The sequence below is a fragment of the Acanthisitta chloris genome, unplaced genomic scaffold (genome assembly GCF_000695815.1).
Source record: "Acanthisitta chloris isolate BGI_N310 unplaced genomic scaffold, ASM69581v1 scaffold18860, whole genome shotgun sequence".
In the NCBI taxonomy this organism is placed as follows: Eukaryota; Metazoa; Chordata; class Aves; order Passeriformes; family Acanthisittidae; genus Acanthisitta; species Acanthisitta chloris.
In genome coordinates this window covers 116,664-133,860 of record NW_008652432.1, presented here as the reverse complement: position 1 = coordinate 133,860, position 17,197 = coordinate 116,664, and the positions used below count along the sequence as shown (strand labels likewise).

Below are 17,197 nucleotides of genomic sequence, written 5' to 3'. Positions count from 1 at the left end.
TACATGTATATGCTATATATTCATATACATATGTAACACATGATGTGGTGGCAGTGCTTTTTAAGTAGTGTTTTTAAGTGGACACAAATCATGTTAATTGGGTTCAGCTTTACAAGTGTTAAAAATACCTTCAGGATAACAGACATGTCTAAGTAATTTGTATTTCCAAAGTGCCTTTGAGTGTGTGTTCGATATTCCAATTACTGCCACGGTGCAATACTACCCACATAGTGAAATGATACCAATTGTTCTGGACACAAAGCTAAGATGTTGCTGGACACATGTCAGCATTCCTGAACAGGGATTGTGTCTGCAGAACCACAGTTTTATTTTTGCTTACTGAAAGCAATGTAAACTTTCAGTTTCATTTAGCAACAGAACATTGGTGAATCAGTGAATGGGAATATGCTTGGAATCTCCTCCAGTGCAATAGATAGCTTTCACCTGTTTGCTCTGTTAGTAAATTCCAAACAAAATGGCCATTTATACAAGGGCAGTTTGCTTTGTTGAGTAATTGACTTGTCATTAACCTGCATGTCTCTTTGAAGAAGAAATATACAGGGGAACTATTTGTGTGTGTTGGCCAGTTCTGTTTTGCAACATCTGGTGAAGTAGTTAATTCTTAACTTTAAGTTTGGTTCTAAAGCAGTTGCTAGAGCAATTTGCCATAATGGGATGCAGGTAGTCCTTGTTTCTCCTCCCATGTTCTACCATACTTTGTAAAATACCAATCTGATTAGCATCTAGATTGCTGGGCAAATTGATTTTACTAAAACTGAATATTGATGGATATTCTCTTACTGTGCCAGTGAACCTTGCTGCATGATGGTTTTCAAATCTGTTCTAAAATCCGCAGCTACATGGGATGGGTACTGCAAACACTAAAGTACTAGTAATGCCTCATCTGAAGTCTCAACTCACTGCTTGTGTCCCTGTTTGTGTGTAAATCCCACAAAGATGGAAGGTTACACCCCACTGCCACCCGAGCAGTCTTTCCTGAGCTGTGTTCATAGTGGACATGGTACATGAGATGTAGGACTGTATTGTGGCTGTGACTTTTTGCACAGTTTGATAAGACTGTATTGTGGCTGTGACTTTTTGCATGGGTTACACTCCTGTCTCAGTTAATATCAAACTGAAGTGAATTATTCTGCATGGAGAGGTAAGGATTGGCTTTTCTGGAATGAGTCAAAAAGAAAAAAAGTCACTGGCTCCACAGCCCAGCAGCAGTGCTTGGGCAGGAGCACACAGTCCAGAGCTGGTAGGAGAAAATCCCTGCCAGCCTCAAGGAAGAGCCACTTCTCACATGGGAGTTTGCAATGTCCTTTTACTATAGTCAAAATAATTGCTGTATCTTAAAGAATAAAGCTGAGAATGGGTTCCTGGTTGAGTATTTAGCAGATTTATTTCATTTATGGGTATGAGAAAGGCAAGACTTAGAGGAAAGCAGCCTTCCAGATACTAACTTGTAACTTGATGTACCATTGGCAGTCTTGTAGAATCAAACTGGGGTAGCACATACAAAGCCATATTGAGATTTCTCTCCTTTTGAGAAGAGTAGATAAGAGATTGCAAGAGATGTCCCTGGCTGGGTATAGGAAGCAGTAGAGCAACATTTTTTTTGAGCAACTCTCGGATGACATATGACGCAGTGACACTGAACCTTTCTAAGTGTTTCTCCTCTCCTTCTCTCTTGCTCTTTGCCCTCTGGCCTTCCCACTCAAGAAAGTTCACAACCACTGGGAGCTGAAGGGTGGTAAAAAGAATGTAATGTAGAATAAAGTATTTCTGCCTCCTGAACAATCTGCAGCCTACAGGAATGTGAACGTTTCTATGCTTAGTATTTTCCCCCTGATTAGAGGACACTTTGACTTTCAATGGCAGACAGCTCCATGCATGTATGTGCTCCTGTCTTTGGAGGTAAGTCTGTATTGACATCATAAGTCTTAGTTCTGCATTTAGTTTCTGGATTTCTATTGCATTCCAAGCACTAATGGAATTTTTTTTTGTTGATTCTAGGAAATGACTAATTTTTGTGGTCAGTACTCTATTGTCAGCTACTATGAAAGTTTTTCAGAGTAAAGCTTAAAATGAAGTATTTGTGGTAGTCAGTGTGTTGCGTAATTTTGATCCGAATGTTACAGTATTGTCTGTTTTTGTTTTCTAGGATGATCTTGCAAAAGGAAGGCCCTCGTTCTCTGTTCAGAGGGCTGGGTCCTAACTTAGTAGGTGTTGCTCCTTCCAGGTAAATATAGACATGCACAGTAAATGAAATACGTTGAGGCATTTAAGGTTTATTTGAAGCACGTTTTGCATCTGCAGTTGTAAATAATTAATAGAAGTAACCTTTGGTTCCTGGCCTAATTTTGTGGTCTGCAAAATCAAGCCGCTCGTACTCCAGAGCTCCAACTGCCTCAGCATTTACTATCCTATGTGCTACTGTAATAGTATTTAGTATTGTGTACTGCCCCTCATGCAGAGTTTTGTCCATTTAAAAGAAAATGCTTAAGGAGTTGCACATGTAAACTAGAAGTTTGTACCTTGGAAAATGCAAAGGTAGTTTTAACCTTCAGTTAATCCATCATCTTCAGGAAGCAACTATGTGACTGTAGCCTCAACACACATGGTTTTTCTTGCTGAATTCTGGTGAAAGTACAGACTGATGTTCTCCTGAAGTAGGAAGCCTGTTCTGAAACTTCCAAAAGGGCAGGACTGGGTAGGATGGCATACTTAACAGCTGTCCCAGAGGAAGCAGACCCAGCAGTGGGCTGGGCTCCAAAGGGTACCAGGGCAGTGTTAGGGAGTGCAGGAGGCAGGGATATAAATCAGATCTACTTGGCAGTGGTGTTGCTGTTGCCTGTTACTCTGCATCAGCACAAATACTTTAGCTACTTGGCTGGAACTAGCAGTCAGTGAGGTGTAGATTTATGTCAGAGTTTGAATTTGTCCTTACATACAAGCATTAGCCAAAGTTTAGTCCAGGAATAGGAGAATACATAAGAGTATAGAAATGAAGCTGTGTAAAAATAATATAGCTATTTAATCCTGGATGAGGCTATAATTATTTTCTGGCTCATTTGTATTTTCTTCTATTCAAGAGGTGAGTCTATGCAGAGGGAATATATTCCACAATGGTTATTCTTCCTTTGACTTAGTGCCCTGCTTTTGTTTGTTTATTTTGTCTGAAAAGAAAACATCCTGTCCCTTGCACACCCATTTGCAGAGTGTCTTAACTTTCCTGGTTTTTAAGGTGTTTGGATGTTTCTTGAAGATATTATTAAACTGAACTTTAGATCTGACAGCTGCGGTAGTGTTCAGAAGATCCTCTGCATGAATAAGAGAAAAATATAATGCAGGAATTGGAGTATCTTTATTTTAGCAGACTTTTTTTTTTTTAAGGATTTAGGAATATCAGGTATCTTCTGATCACTAATTTAGCAATGCTCATTGGAGAAGCCGAAGTAAATCCCATAGTTTTTTTTTATTCTTGACGCCTGTCATGTATCAACACTTCCTAATCTGAAGAGCCTGTATTTTTGTTTGGTAGACCAGTCTGGTCTATCAAATGTTCAACACTTCAGTAGCCATTTTTATCCAGGGATGAGTTCCATTTTATAAGTTACTATCCTCAATGAAAAATATCTGCAGTTATAAAATACATCATACTTGTTTTCAGTAAACTTGATGTTAAATCTTGTGTTTCCCTTCGCTTCTTCCCCCAGGTGAAATACTTAGCTTGTTTCATTGACCCCACCATACTAAAAATGTCCACTTGATATATTTTGTGAAGTCTTATTTATGAGCACATCCTTATTTCCCTCTGGCTGAATCAGTTTTCATCTGGTGCTTCATTTCAATTAAGCATTAGCTAAGTGGATATAACATGGGCTCTTTGTTTAAATAAGGTGTAGAGAAGCATGTTTCATAACACATCCAGTACACTTAACTGAGTGCAGGTTCCATTTTAGAAATTACACTCATGAAGCAAACACTTTACCCTTTTTGTAATGAAGAAAAACATGTTTGCACAGCTAATGAGGTTAGTGTTCTGTTCATGGAAAGTTGCACATTCATTTTTTTCTTCTGTAGAGAGCTGTCTGTAAGGTTAAAAAACCTGAATTGCAACCTGTAATGTGAGTTTTAGATGTGTGTACAATAAGTTTTTTAGCTTTAATGAGCGAAAAGGATTTTTCATAATGTATTGAATTGTTATGCTGACTTTGATTCTAGCTTTGTTTTGATACCAGCTCAGACTGGAGTGTAGTACAAGTGTGCAAATCTTTTTGTAGTATATTCATAAGAAAAAATCTGTGCCTATTCTAAATATAGAACTAACGAAACAAAATGCAGATCCCAGTTTCACAGCTGTTCTAGCATTTAATGTATAAATATTTATAACAAAAAAATTATCAATATTTGCATCTTAAATGCCATAATAATATTAAGAATGTTGTTTGGTTTGTGAAAAATAAGCTGCCTACTCGTTAATTCTCTTGAAATTGTAATGTTATTGGAGTGGGTTGAGGTCCATTAGAAAAAAATTTCTGTTGCAGAATGCTGAAACTTCAGTTTTCAGTTCAGCAGTGTTTTGCTTCCCTGGCTAAACTTCCTAGTGTCACTGCCATATTCCTGTCTGTATCCTTCCCCTCACTAACTGGTAATTGGAGCTGTTGTGGAAGAAAATGCTATAAAGTGTGATCTGTTTTTCTTTCCATTCCTAGAATAGTGCCACTACTTTGCAAGAGTTAGTCCTTGAGTAGCTCTTTAGTGAGGAAGTAAGATTTAACCCAAGATCATCTTGGGTTAGTGAAGTTAATGGCACTGCTCCGTAAGGATATTGACACATAAAACAACATAATTTGCATTTTGTTCTCATTTTAGGGCGATATATTTTGCTGCCTACTCAAACTGCAAGGAAAAGTTGAACAATATTTTCAATCCAGATTCTACCCAGGTACACATGGTTTCAGCTGGTGTGGCAGGTAAGGATCTGTAACTTTTTAGCTTCGTTCTACAGTCATATCTGCAAATGGGAGGTGACAATAAATGTGGAAAAAAACCCCAACAAAACAGAAAATATTCAGTAATTGAATAGTGTCATCTTTTCGTGACTACCTGCTTTGGCCTCTTGTTAAACAAGCTGTCTGGAGAATACATGCATGAAACTGCACTGAGTGATAAATAACTGTGTGTGAATAGTGTTTTCTAGAAAACCTGCATGCCTGCTTTTTCAATGGGAAATTTGTGAAATAAAACCATTCAAAACAGTAACTCATTGCTCTGTAAACTATCAATGACATTGTTTGCTTTTTAATGCTGCTTAATCTGTTGAGTTTTTTTTACCACCACTCTGTTACGGCTTGGTATATCTGACTGACTTTTTTTCTTTCTGAAATACACCTCCAGATATTTGTGTAAATTATCTGTAACCCTCCCTCCTCCTTTGTTCATATACCACTCTATGTGAAGTTTGCTCTACCACTAAAGGGTCCTAGAAGAGCAGACTTTGCATAATTTTCATATATTTTTGTCTCTGAAGATACACTGCAGATATAAAATAGGATTTTAACTTTGGTATATTTTAGCAGCTACCAATACTTTTTGTTTGATTTCCATGTTTTGTGCTTTGGAGCCATTAACAAGGGGAGTTAAAGACAACTGAGTTATGGTCATGGACTTGTGCTGGAAAAACCAAAACTTGGGCTGAAAACACTTTACCTATTGTTGCCTGTGCCCTTCCTGCACAAACCCAAATTTTCAAAAGATTTTTTCTGTATAGGTTATAGGCACTTCACAGATGAATTTTGACAGTTTATTTGTTGAAGTTTCTAATTACTGTCAAATTTTTACAACCAGTGTATAGAACATGAGTACCAGCAATCTGGAATGGACTGACAAAGGTGATATCAGAATAAGGAATGGGATTAGTTTTCTATTTAATGCTTGCTACTAATGTGATGCAAAGGAATTTTATATAGCAGAGAAAATATAAGTGACATTAGCTTTATACTTAAATAACACTAATGTTCATCTCTGGCACATGAAATGTGATGGCAGTTTTTATTGTTGTTAGGGATGTAAGGAGAGGTGTTTTACTTTGCCCAAGGCAGACAAGGTGTTCAGATGATGCAGAGGTTTTTTTAATAATCTACAAGTGTGTGTTTTGTTTGTAGGTGAACAGCATGGGGAATGGGATGGAAGGGGATTTAATGAAGAGGTCATCCTAATTGGTTAATTGCTCCATGAAAAATGAATTGTCTTCAGCTCTTTGTCAAGGGGATAAAACATGTCATTAAAGTTGGGGGGCAGGGGGGAGTATGGGTGATAGAAACAAGTCTGTCCTCAATTGAAGACAACCTGTGTAACTCATACAGTGCTGCAGACAAAGGTTAGAGTGTTCCTTGTGTTTGGAAGTTGCTGCCCTCATTCTGTAGTGAAAGGAACTTTTATGGATATGTGCTGTAGTGCCTTTTCCTGAGTGTTTGCAGACTCAGACTGTAGTTTGTCATGGAGTTCTGTATCTGCTTAGTAACTTGCTTCCCTTCCAGAAGGTTCCTGTTATGCACTGTACATCTGACTGTAGGAGATTGGGGTAAATGTGTTTAAGCCTTAATTGCTGTTCACCTTTTTTTACATTTGTATACAAGTTTTAGTATTGAACAGCTTTTGGGGCTGTTGGCTTTTCTCACACTTGTCAAGTTCTGCAGTTGTATTTCTAAATCATATAGTCAATGAAGCAGAATACCCAGTGCAGGCTCACACTTTTTCTTGAAATGTGGTGGCACTGTATACTACAGAAATTCTCTGAAAGACCTTTAAAAGAAGATTCTTTGACAAACAACTTCTCAATACTCTGTACTGGTGTTATTCTGATACATGAAAAGGACTTGGTAGTTAAAATTAACAGTGCTTTCTTGGGAACATGCTAACCTTGTTTTTGTAATTCTAATATATTTCAGAAAATGCACTTAAACCAGCTATTAACAGTTTTACCTGCAAGGTTTGTATTGCTGTATGATGCAAATCAGCTTAAAGACATGGCAGAATAACAGGGACAAAATGGGATGTGAGCTCTTAATTGGTTGACAGGTTAACACAGGAGGTAACCTGCAATATTTGCTTTGGAATCTGAGGTTTCAAAATTGGCAAGGTGGATAAACACTTTTAATAATTAGCAAAAAGTAATCAGCATTGGTTTTTTTTCTTTTTCAGCTGCCATTGGTTTCATTAAGAAATTGAGTAACTCAGATTTAAATGAGGGTTGTTTGGGGGTGTTGTTTTTGTTTGATATGACCTTTCTGTTTCATAAGGTCTTCTGGTACCTAATGAGCATGAAGTGCAATTCACACTTAGAAAGCTTTTCCTGTAGGTTTCAAAATACAGTAATGATGCAAAAATTCAATTTAAAAAAACTCCCACTGTCACTGTTTTATGCAAGTACAAATAGTGAACTTTAGTCAACTTTAAGTTCTGTTTACTTGTATCATATGCTAATACATCTCTCAGACTAATGTCATTGGTAAATAAGGATTTTTATGCACATGGTATTTTGAGGTGTGAAAAGCTGAGGTATGGTATTTTAAGCGTTTTTGTTTGGTTCTTCCTTCTAAAGATAAAACATTTACTTTTGGTCTTAAGATTCTCCTAGTAAGTTGGTTTTATTCCAAGGAGGATGAATTATCTGCATATTGGTAATTGATGCCTTATGCAATTAGAAATGAATGTTTTCTTGCTGTGTGCTAGCTTCCAGCAGATAGGTCATGTCACCTTCGTACCTAAAATATCTGTGCACTGACATGAAGAAGTACTCAGGAATCCTTTTTGTCTATTCCTCAGCATATCACATGGTTCTCTTTTTGCAGACGTGGGCAGGGAATGTGTCTGAGGGTACTACAAGAATGAGTGTTTGCTTGTGTGAAGACAGTTCATCTCTGTACATTTCAAAATTAGGCTAAATTCTCAGATTCACTGTAAATTCTGCCTTCTCATTGCACTCAGCCTCTTTTGCCACAGAGAAGAAAAACTATAGAGAACTGAATAAGATCCTTGATTCCTGTATGGCTTTCTTATTTGCTTTTTTTAATGATTCATAGCCTCAATCAGACAACATGTTGCAAATCTGCTGCAAAACTACTTTGCCTTGTATGCTGTTGCTGTTCTTTCTAGAACTTTATTGGCAAACCGACCCAAATGCAGATTTATTTTTTATTTATTTGTTAAAAAATAATTGGGACCACTTTATTACGGAGATATATCATACTTTTGTGAGACTTCAGTACTATGTACACAATTAATATCAAATAAAATGCATATTTAGTTCATTGGTCTTAGAAAGTTTGATTTCATAAGGTATCTATCTTGCTTTTTCAGTCCTAAGACAAGGCTAGTTTTTTTTGACTAATATTTGGGAGGGAGTGGAGAAGGAAGAGGGTTCACTTGTAAATTTGCTATATAGGTAAGTATTTGGAGATACAAAATTGAACTGCTGCAAATGAGCAGAAATTTCAGTACTCAGTGCATTTTACACAACTATTTTAATATCTGTGGCCTGTTTTGATTATTTTTCTTTCTTTTTTTTCCTAAACTTTTACCTGAAAACAGTTAGATCTCACAATAACTAATTCACAAATCCTTCCAATGGGATTCGATTTGTACACTTGTGTCTGATGAGGTCACTGCTTGTTGTTATGATACAGAAAAGCCTGTGTCTATTTTAGGCATTTACTGTACATTTCTCCCGTGAAAAGAGTGAGATCGTGTCATCTCATGCTCCCCATCCGCAGGTCACTTCCTGCAGAAATATGGACTAACTTAAACCTCGTGAGTACTGAACTGAGCGTCTCTTGCAGCCTCTAGTGTAAGAACCACACATTGGGTTTGTAATATCTATTAAGTAAACACAATAAGGGGAATTCTCTTGGATTATCTTGAACTCAGATGATGTGCGTTGTGCAAAGACATCACTTCTCCTTCACTCTGGTAAGAGTGATTTATTTTTTTTTTTTCTGTGCAGTTCAGGGAAAGGTAGAAAATACCTTTCACTGATAGCTGCTCCTGTACTTAGCTCTGGCTAATTGAAAGCCCTACTGGGTTAAACAAGGCATTTGGGTTTTGTTTTTTTCCAGTGTCCCAGAGCTGCCTTTTAAATGCTGCAGCTGATATTCTGTGTTGTCATATTATTTCAAAGACCTCTTTTCTTTTTCTTTTTTTTAATATGTGTATAATCTCCTTTCTGTCTCTTTCTGTTTTTGTTTTTGGTTTGGTTTTTGTTTTACTCCTTTGGATTTTTATTCAGCATTCCATATTCACGTTTCTGTATCAATTACATTGGCTTATAGATAAAACCCAAACCCCCTATCTTTGGAAATAAGATGCATATTAGGAATACCTGGGATCTTACCTGTCAGTAGGTGGTATAGCTAAAAAGGTAGATGAGGTAATTCTGTCTGAAACTGGGGTTACAACTTCAAAGAATAAAATAAAGGATAGCAAAGTACAGGTATTTGAAGTATTGCCAAATTTATCTGTTCTTCTGATCAACCTTTCTTGAGGGTGCAGCACATCAATAAACATTGTAAGGCATTATGAAGTTCACTGACACTTTGGGAAAAAAAAATGGGAACCATGTTGAAAGCCCCCAACCTTTGTTTTAGCAAGTATTTTTGCTACAGATATTTTCTGTATAAAAATAAAAGCTTAATCTTAGCAGAGATCCCAAATGGTACATTTCATGTTCTGGAGGGCTTTCCTTGGTGTCAGCATCACTCAGCTCTTTTCCTTCTTCCACTAACTGTATCTACTACATCAGCTGTAAGAATTGACCTGTGGTTGTTTCACCTTGAATCCTGCATTACTGAGGGCCCTTTGATTTGAAAGCTTTGGTTTGAACTGTCCATTTAGGCTTATGACAGCCCTAGGTTAAAAAAAACTTGGCCATGTTGCTGTACCTGATCCCACTGTTGGGGGTCCTGAGCTTAAATAATGCTCAGAGAAACCCAGGAATACAGTTTCAGCCAGACTAGGGGCTGCGTCCTGTGCCAGCCACCCTTCAGTGGAAATTTCCAATAGACTCTTTCCAGCCTGCCTACAAGTGTCAGGTTGCTGCTGTGGGTGAATGCAGTCACTGCTGTCACTCTGACACTGCCTCTGATCTCACCTATGCATTTCCTGTTCCAGATTTAGGCTCTGCAGAGACTCCCTTTTTGGGGGTTGAATAGGGAAGAGAAAGAGCTAAGCAGATAAGGCTGTAACAGACTATCAATAACAAAATTCCAAAGCATGCAACTTAAATAGGAATGCAAATAATTTTTTGGCTTTGTTCGCTTGTAGTTACAAACTGGGAGAGACTTCAGAAATAAATTTTGGGTTTAGAGAGGAGTTTTTCCTGAAAAAATTTGTTGATAGGGGAAGTTAGTAATCTTAGCCCACCTTATTTCAAAGCCTTCGTTGCAGTCCTGAGTGTTCCTAGTGCCCTTCACTCCACTCTGGATGTGAAAAGATTCTGATTAGAAGTCAAAGAATATTAAAGCTTTATTAGTGCTAGTGTAAAGATATAAAAATGTGCAATGACAGTGTTTCCTTTCAGCTGAACTTTAAGTGCTGTTGGAATCAGTGGAGTTTCTGTGGCATTAAGTGACAGGTCAGACAGACTCTGGCTAGTTGAGCTACAGAGCCTGTTTTGCAATTACAGTTTGTTAAAAACATCCCATACATTGTAGTTCCCCAGTGCTTTGAGTTTTTACATAATAATTATTTACCTGCATGAAGTAGAGGTAGCTCATTAGGATTTCACTCTCATGAGGGCTATATATGTACTGAGGCATAGAAAAGGGTAGTGTATAAAAAAAATTTAAAAAGCCAACTCCAAACTTTATTATCTACCACAGAAAGCTATGTAGTTAAGAATTTTGAGTCAGTTTTCAAACCTATTTAATCAGAAGATTAAACAGAAACCTTCAAAGTGGTTTTGTTCTTTCGGCATAGATAACCAGCTAAACTTTAGTAGCTGCCAAACCTGGAAATTTGTCTTTAAAACTTGTGACTGAAAATCATGATGACCTATTAAAGATTTGGGGGTGGGGACAGAACAAACCTGAGAACAGTTAAGATCCCCTGGCATTTCTGAGAATTGCAGACCTTTGTGTGCAATGTGAACCTAGCTGGTGATTGAACAGAAGTAACATGTATGTAAGCTAAATGCATTTCTGTGAGCTGTTACTGACCTCCATAACAAACTTATCAATAGCCTGTTCGTTGGATAAGTGTTATGCACCAGATATGCACTGAACAAGGTAACTCTGTTGCTTCCCACACCCCCAGTCCATTCCCTTGCAGGAGAGCAGCATGTCTTTGTAGTGATATACAAGTGATGTGTGTCACTTAGAAAGCAAGTGTCTAAATTTATCATCTCTTGCCTGGCCATGTTCCAGCTTTTCCCTTTTCCTATTCTCTCCTGCAGACATGACACCTCATCAATGGTGCATGTGTGGTATTACAGCTCTAGATGATTTTTTGTTATTTTACTTTTTTTTTTCCAGAGCTACCTTTCACTCTGCTCTCTCTCTCTCTCTCTCTCTCTCTCTCTCTCTCCACAGTTGTGCAGAAGTAAGAGTGATTCTTACTTCTTTTTTCTTTTTTTCTTGTTTTAAATTTGTTTCTTTACTCCTTTTTTGTTTTTCTTTAGTGGACTGAAAATCAAAGCTTTAACCCTTGGCCCTTGTGCAAGCCTGAATAGTTGCTGTCTGTCTGAATAGTTAGAAGTCATAGTATTTACTTTAACAATTTAAACACTCATATGCTTGTCAAAGTATTCTTAGGCCAGCCAACAAACTCTGCTTTGAATACTAAATAAAACATTAGCACTCAAATTTAACTGCTCTATGTAGTTCAGTATTAAAAGGACTCTTAATTTACAGTAATGTGTGCCTTTTAACTGCACCAAAAGTAGTATTTATTCAGCCTGCATGCTTTTAAACTCGGATTGTATTTCAGGTAACAAAGTAAATTGACAGTGTTTTATTACCCTCTCAAATTGCTATAGCTGTCTCTGCAATGCATTCCTATTGACATGTTTGCCAAATTGGCTGATCTTAGTCTAGCTGGCATTGCTGTTCCATGGTGTCAAATTAGGGCTGGTATTAGATAGGCAGAGAAATGTACTTAATTTGGCTTATTTTGTATGGGGCATCTCTTGCTAAGAATCCAACTGACTCGATATTAATGTAAAATTAAAACCCAAGCTAAGTGTTTCTTGGCTGTATGCATTGATAAAATGTCAGTGAAGGGCTACAATGGGAACTTGTGAAAAATCAGTATAGTCCGAGTTTTTGCATCCACTGTACCTTACTGTGTGCGTTTCGAACGTAGATGCAGTTGTTCTTGTGGTACTTTCACATCTAACTTTGTTCTTTTTGCGTTTTTTAGGTTTTACTGCAATCACAACAACTAATCCCATTTGGCTAGTAAAGACACGATTACAGCTTGATGCAAGGTAGAGTGACAATGGGAAAATCTCACTGCTGTGATAAGGTTTTGCATAAGTGTTGTGAGTCTGTTCTGCATCCCAAAACGGAATGTTCTTTTAAACATTCATAACTTTAAATCTGGCAAGTTGATGCTGATCTATCTGTAAGTTACACTATCATTTTTCTCAATTTTAACTTTGTTCTGAGCATGCCTGAGGCTCTATAAATAGACTGGCCAGAGAATTTGGAATTAATTACAAGGTTAACAGTCTCATTAAGATAATGTTCTACCAACCATATGGTTACCTTTTCCCTCAGTAATACATTCTCTTTGTGTTTAGCTGTTAAGCTAAACATGCCTGAAGTATGGATTTAATTAGTATAGCAAATGCTTAGGAAAATGCCTTAAATATCCTCATTTTAATTTTTTTTTTTCATACAATGAGTGCTAGTCTATAAAAAGGGGAAGATTCCTTTCATGGGTGGAAACAAGAATTGTCCTAATGTGGGATAGTCAATAAGTTGTTTAGACTTAAAGAATTGATTTCAGAAACTGTTTTAAACTTGTAATGAAGTAGAATTTTATGCAAATAGAGAGGAGAAAAAAAGGCCTCTGCATTCCCTTCTATTGAAAACTGTAGGGAGGGACTGATTTTTCTTACTGAAAACTTAACATGGAATATAAAATTTCAGTCATCCTAAACATGAATGAGCCACATATTCCTATTTTGGAGATCTGTTGGGCTTTGTCATTAAGTCCACAGTAGCATTTTCCTCTCAGCAGACTAATGGTCAGCTACAAGGAGACCACAGTGTATGTATCCCAGAACTAGCTTTACATGAATTTTTCTTTTGTGATGTCATTGTATACTTGAGGTGATAGTTGCGTTACTAATTCTGAGTGGATTTGGTGCTATGTGCAACCTGATGTCATCTTGTGCCTCTGCTTGGTTTTTACTGATAAATCAGTTAAATTTCTTAAACTATAGGGCTTTAATGAAATTAGGGAAAATATTAATTTCTTGTGCACATTATTTCTGTGCATTATATTAAGCACATTGTTCATGTCAAGACTCAAAGGATCATCTAACTTTGTATGGGACAGTGCAATTAGTCTAGCTGTGTACTGCATTCTCAGCTCTTCTAACTGTTAATAGAGGCATAAAAACACTTGGCCTGTGGGATTATCCTGGCCTAATCTTTTTTCTGTTGAAGTTTTTCTCAAAAATCCCTCTGATCCCAGTAAGAGCTGGAGGAGACATTTCGTTTCCAAAGTGAAATTGCTTTGGCCTTCTAGATAATGTTGTGTATCTTGTACATCAGAAGAGCAAACACCTGCAGAAGTCTGTGATAGTGAACCTGTTCAGGTGTACCAGACACATATGGGGACTGGGGGTGGTCCTGAAGCTGCAGGTCCAGCTGCTCTTCTCACCAGTTGCTCCCCAGTTCTCTGCAGTCTCCTACCCCTAGCTTGCACAAGATCTGATTCACAGCTGTGTGTGCCAAATCTTCCTCTTAATTGTACCTCATTTCATTGCATTTGACATTGCAGGTTCACACCATCATGACTTAAATTCTGCCATCAAGCAATGCCTCTTACAACTTAGACAATAGCTGCTGTCAGTGTCTCTCTTGTTCTGACAGTATCTGAGTTGCTATAACTCCTTACAAGGTTATTTGGTGGTTTATTCCATGACTTGCTCACACAGACCTCTGCTAGCACAAGTCATATGCTTCACGTGCCTGAACTTGTCTCTGTACTGAAGCACATCTTCAGCAGTGTTGTGGTGGTTTTGCATAACTGTGTACAGTATGCTCTTTGAATATGCACAACTCAGTTCAGTAAGCAAGCTCAAAACAACATTTTATCTGCCAAATGCTGCTTGATACAGTCATGTCTAATGGGCATTTTTCTTGACATTAGCAGTGGCTCAGTTGAATCAAATTATAGCTACCAGTGTCGCATTGGTTGATGTGCTAGTTATTTGCTATAGCTGTAATGCTGTGAGGCCTCGAACTCTTAGCCACTGTAATTACCATGGCTATGGAGCTCTTTATTTGAGGCAACATTTGGGGGAAATCCATTATGCAAAAGGGAATGGTCATTTTTCTCATGAGTCACTGACATTGACAGCCCACTTGGGAGTCTGTTGTCAAGCAGTTTAGTCCTTTATTGCATAAGAGTTCTGGAGGCCTAGAGCTATTCAACCTGCCCACATGATCCTTTTTCTTGAGTCACCCTATGAAGTTTGGCTTGGATTCTGTGCAATGCTTTACTTGTGTTTAGTGCTGAAGGCTTTGAGACTTTTAAGTTCTGTGTGTTCTTAACTATCTGATTGGAGCCTTTCAGCATCAGTGGTGGATATTTCCTAGGTCTTCCCATCACTCAAACAAAAGCTGTTTAATTATTTTTCAGTCTTAAGTTGCACTAGTTAATGTCTGTCTTGTTTTCTCCTTTTAGGAATCGTGGAGAAAAGCGAATGAGTGCATTGGAATGTGTCCGAAAAGTTTATCGATCAGATGGTGTTAAAGGCTTTTACAGAGGAATGTCAGCATCCTACGCAGGCATATCTGAGACTGTTATTCATTTTGTTATTTATGAGAGTATTAAAAGAAAACTCCTGGAGTATAAGACTGCTTCTGCCATGGACAGTGAGGAGGAATCGGCAAAAGAAGCATCGGACTTTGTTGGAATGATGATGGCTGCTGCCACTTCCAAAACTTGTGCAACATCAATAGCATATCCCCATGGTAAGTGGGGCATGTACAGCTGAGGGCCTGAGCCAGACTGATCAAAGGGAGTCTTTTCAGTTATATTTGCAGCCAGCTTTGGTTCACTTGCTCAATATTACTTTGTCTAAAGCTTTTCACATCTGATTCAGCAGGTCAATGTGAGTATAGTAGTCAGAAATGGAAGTACTTTAAAGTGGGTATCTAGCATGGCCTTTTCATAGGCAATGTTTATTTTTCCAAAGGATTTGTCAAGGTATGGCCCAAAGTACTTAAGAAGGAGGTCCTTCTTCAATTGGAAACTTTTTATATACACAGCCAGCATATATATTTGCCAGCAAGTTCTTGTACCCTGTAATAATATAAATAAGTTTCTTGTCTAGGAAAACAGGCTCTGTTGCACTTAATTTTCCTGCAAAGGAATTGTATATACTTGATGTTTGTTAATGGTCTAAGTACTAAACCAGTGTCAACTTCTGAACTGAAATGTAAACCCAAACAACAGTCACCTTCTGGATTGTAGCTAAGAAAAGGAATTTGTCTTGTTTAGTCAGATAGCTAATACTGCCAAAAATGTAATTAGTTTCTTTACACATACTTGGTTTGCTACTGTCTTCCTCTTCCTTTTTTAAATGACTTTGGAGTTTGAGAATTTGGGGAGGGGGATTTTCATGTAAAAATTACTGATGGGTTTCTGGGAAAGATAACGAGAAGTGGTGAATAACCACATGTGGTTTTCTTTGTGCAGAGGTTGTACGAACAAGACTAAGAGAAGAGGGAACAAAATACAGATCTTTCTTCCAGACACTCTCTTTGCTTGTGCGAGAAGAAGGGTATGGGTCCCTGTACCGAGGTTTAACCACACACCTCATCAGACAGATTCCAAACACAGCTATCATGATGTCAACCTATGAAGTTGTAGTCTACTTGCTTGATGGATAGCAGTGTGACAAGGCTTCCTGGAAGAAGGTGGAAGGTGCAAAGACTGGAGTGGACCACTGAATGTCAATGCCAATGTGGTGGGCAAAAGGAACATTTTATCAGGAACAAGCAGCTATGGACAAAACAGAAGGCTGAGTGGGGGCAATCTGAATAATTTTGCTGCCTTATTGTGTGGTCTCTTGGCAATGTGGCAAATGGGAACTGCCCTTTGGGGAATGCCTTCATACATCTCTTCATTCAAAATTACTTTCTTTTCATCTGTTAATCTAGACAAAGCTGTTGAGTCATCTTCAGAGATCCAATGGGTGAGGGAGGGGATGTAAAATATATTCTTGTGGAGCCTTATTCACTTCCCCTTTGTGATTGCTGTCAACTACATCACTTTTGTTTTGTTTTACTGCATAGCAACCTGTTGGAAGAATGAGGAAGACAGTACTTTATAGCTTTCCATACCTGAAACTTCCATTTAGTTGCTCTGAAGATTTGTTGAGAGACTGAGGTAGTAGTTAGTGTGTAAAGTTTTCCATATTGCTACCTCAAGACAAAATATGGCACAGGGACCCAGAACAGAATTATTTCTTCACTACAAAAGGTGATACTTGGTCCAGTTGTTTTTGTTTGCATTTGGGTGGTTCTGTTTTTTTCCTTGAGTCTGAACAGTGTTGTAGGTTAGCAAGAGAGGATCTGGTTGTTGAACTCTTCAGGTTATCAGTCTGTTAATACTGGTGTATGTGGATTTCTAGTTCTGCTGCATCATCCTCTTTCTCTATTCTGGAACTTTTCTTGAAGTAAGAGAGACCTATGAAACATTCTCCTATATCATCACTTTTCCTTACCAACCTGCTCAGGTCATTCACACAGCAAAGGAAGAACTTGCTGAATGCTACTTTATAGCCTTTTTAAGGATTTGTGATGTGATGAGAAATCTCAGCTAGTCTAGCCTCCCATTTGTGAAAAACAATATTCGCTCAAATAGTTTCATGCTACCTAAGCACAGGTTGTACTACCCTTAAATGTCTGGCAAGTCCTGGCCCAGATTACCAATGTCTCTTGGGAGTACT

At 37.9% G+C, this 17,197-nt stretch overlaps 1 protein-coding gene across 1 annotated transcript in view; it reads left to right on the top strand.

Annotated features, from left to right (window-relative positions):
- SLC25A36 (solute carrier family 25 (pyrimidine nucleotide carrier ), member 36) overlaps positions 1-16,732 on the top strand; it is a gene marked incomplete at its 5' end in the record, with an annotated part of 19,454 nt that extends 2,722 nt beyond the window's left edge. The window contains 5 exons of the mRNA XM_009077325.1: positions 2,168-2,245; positions 4,882-4,982; positions 12,424-12,490; positions 14,926-15,215; positions 15,943-16,732. Coding sequence (XP_009075573.1) covers positions 2,168-2,245; positions 4,882-4,982; positions 12,424-12,490; positions 14,926-15,215; positions 15,943-16,136 — 730 coding nt within the window. The remainder of the gene's footprint in view (positions 1-2,167; positions 2,246-4,881; positions 4,983-12,423; positions 12,491-14,925; positions 15,216-15,942) is intronic.
- Between the last annotated feature and the right edge of the window lie 465 nt (positions 16,733-17,197).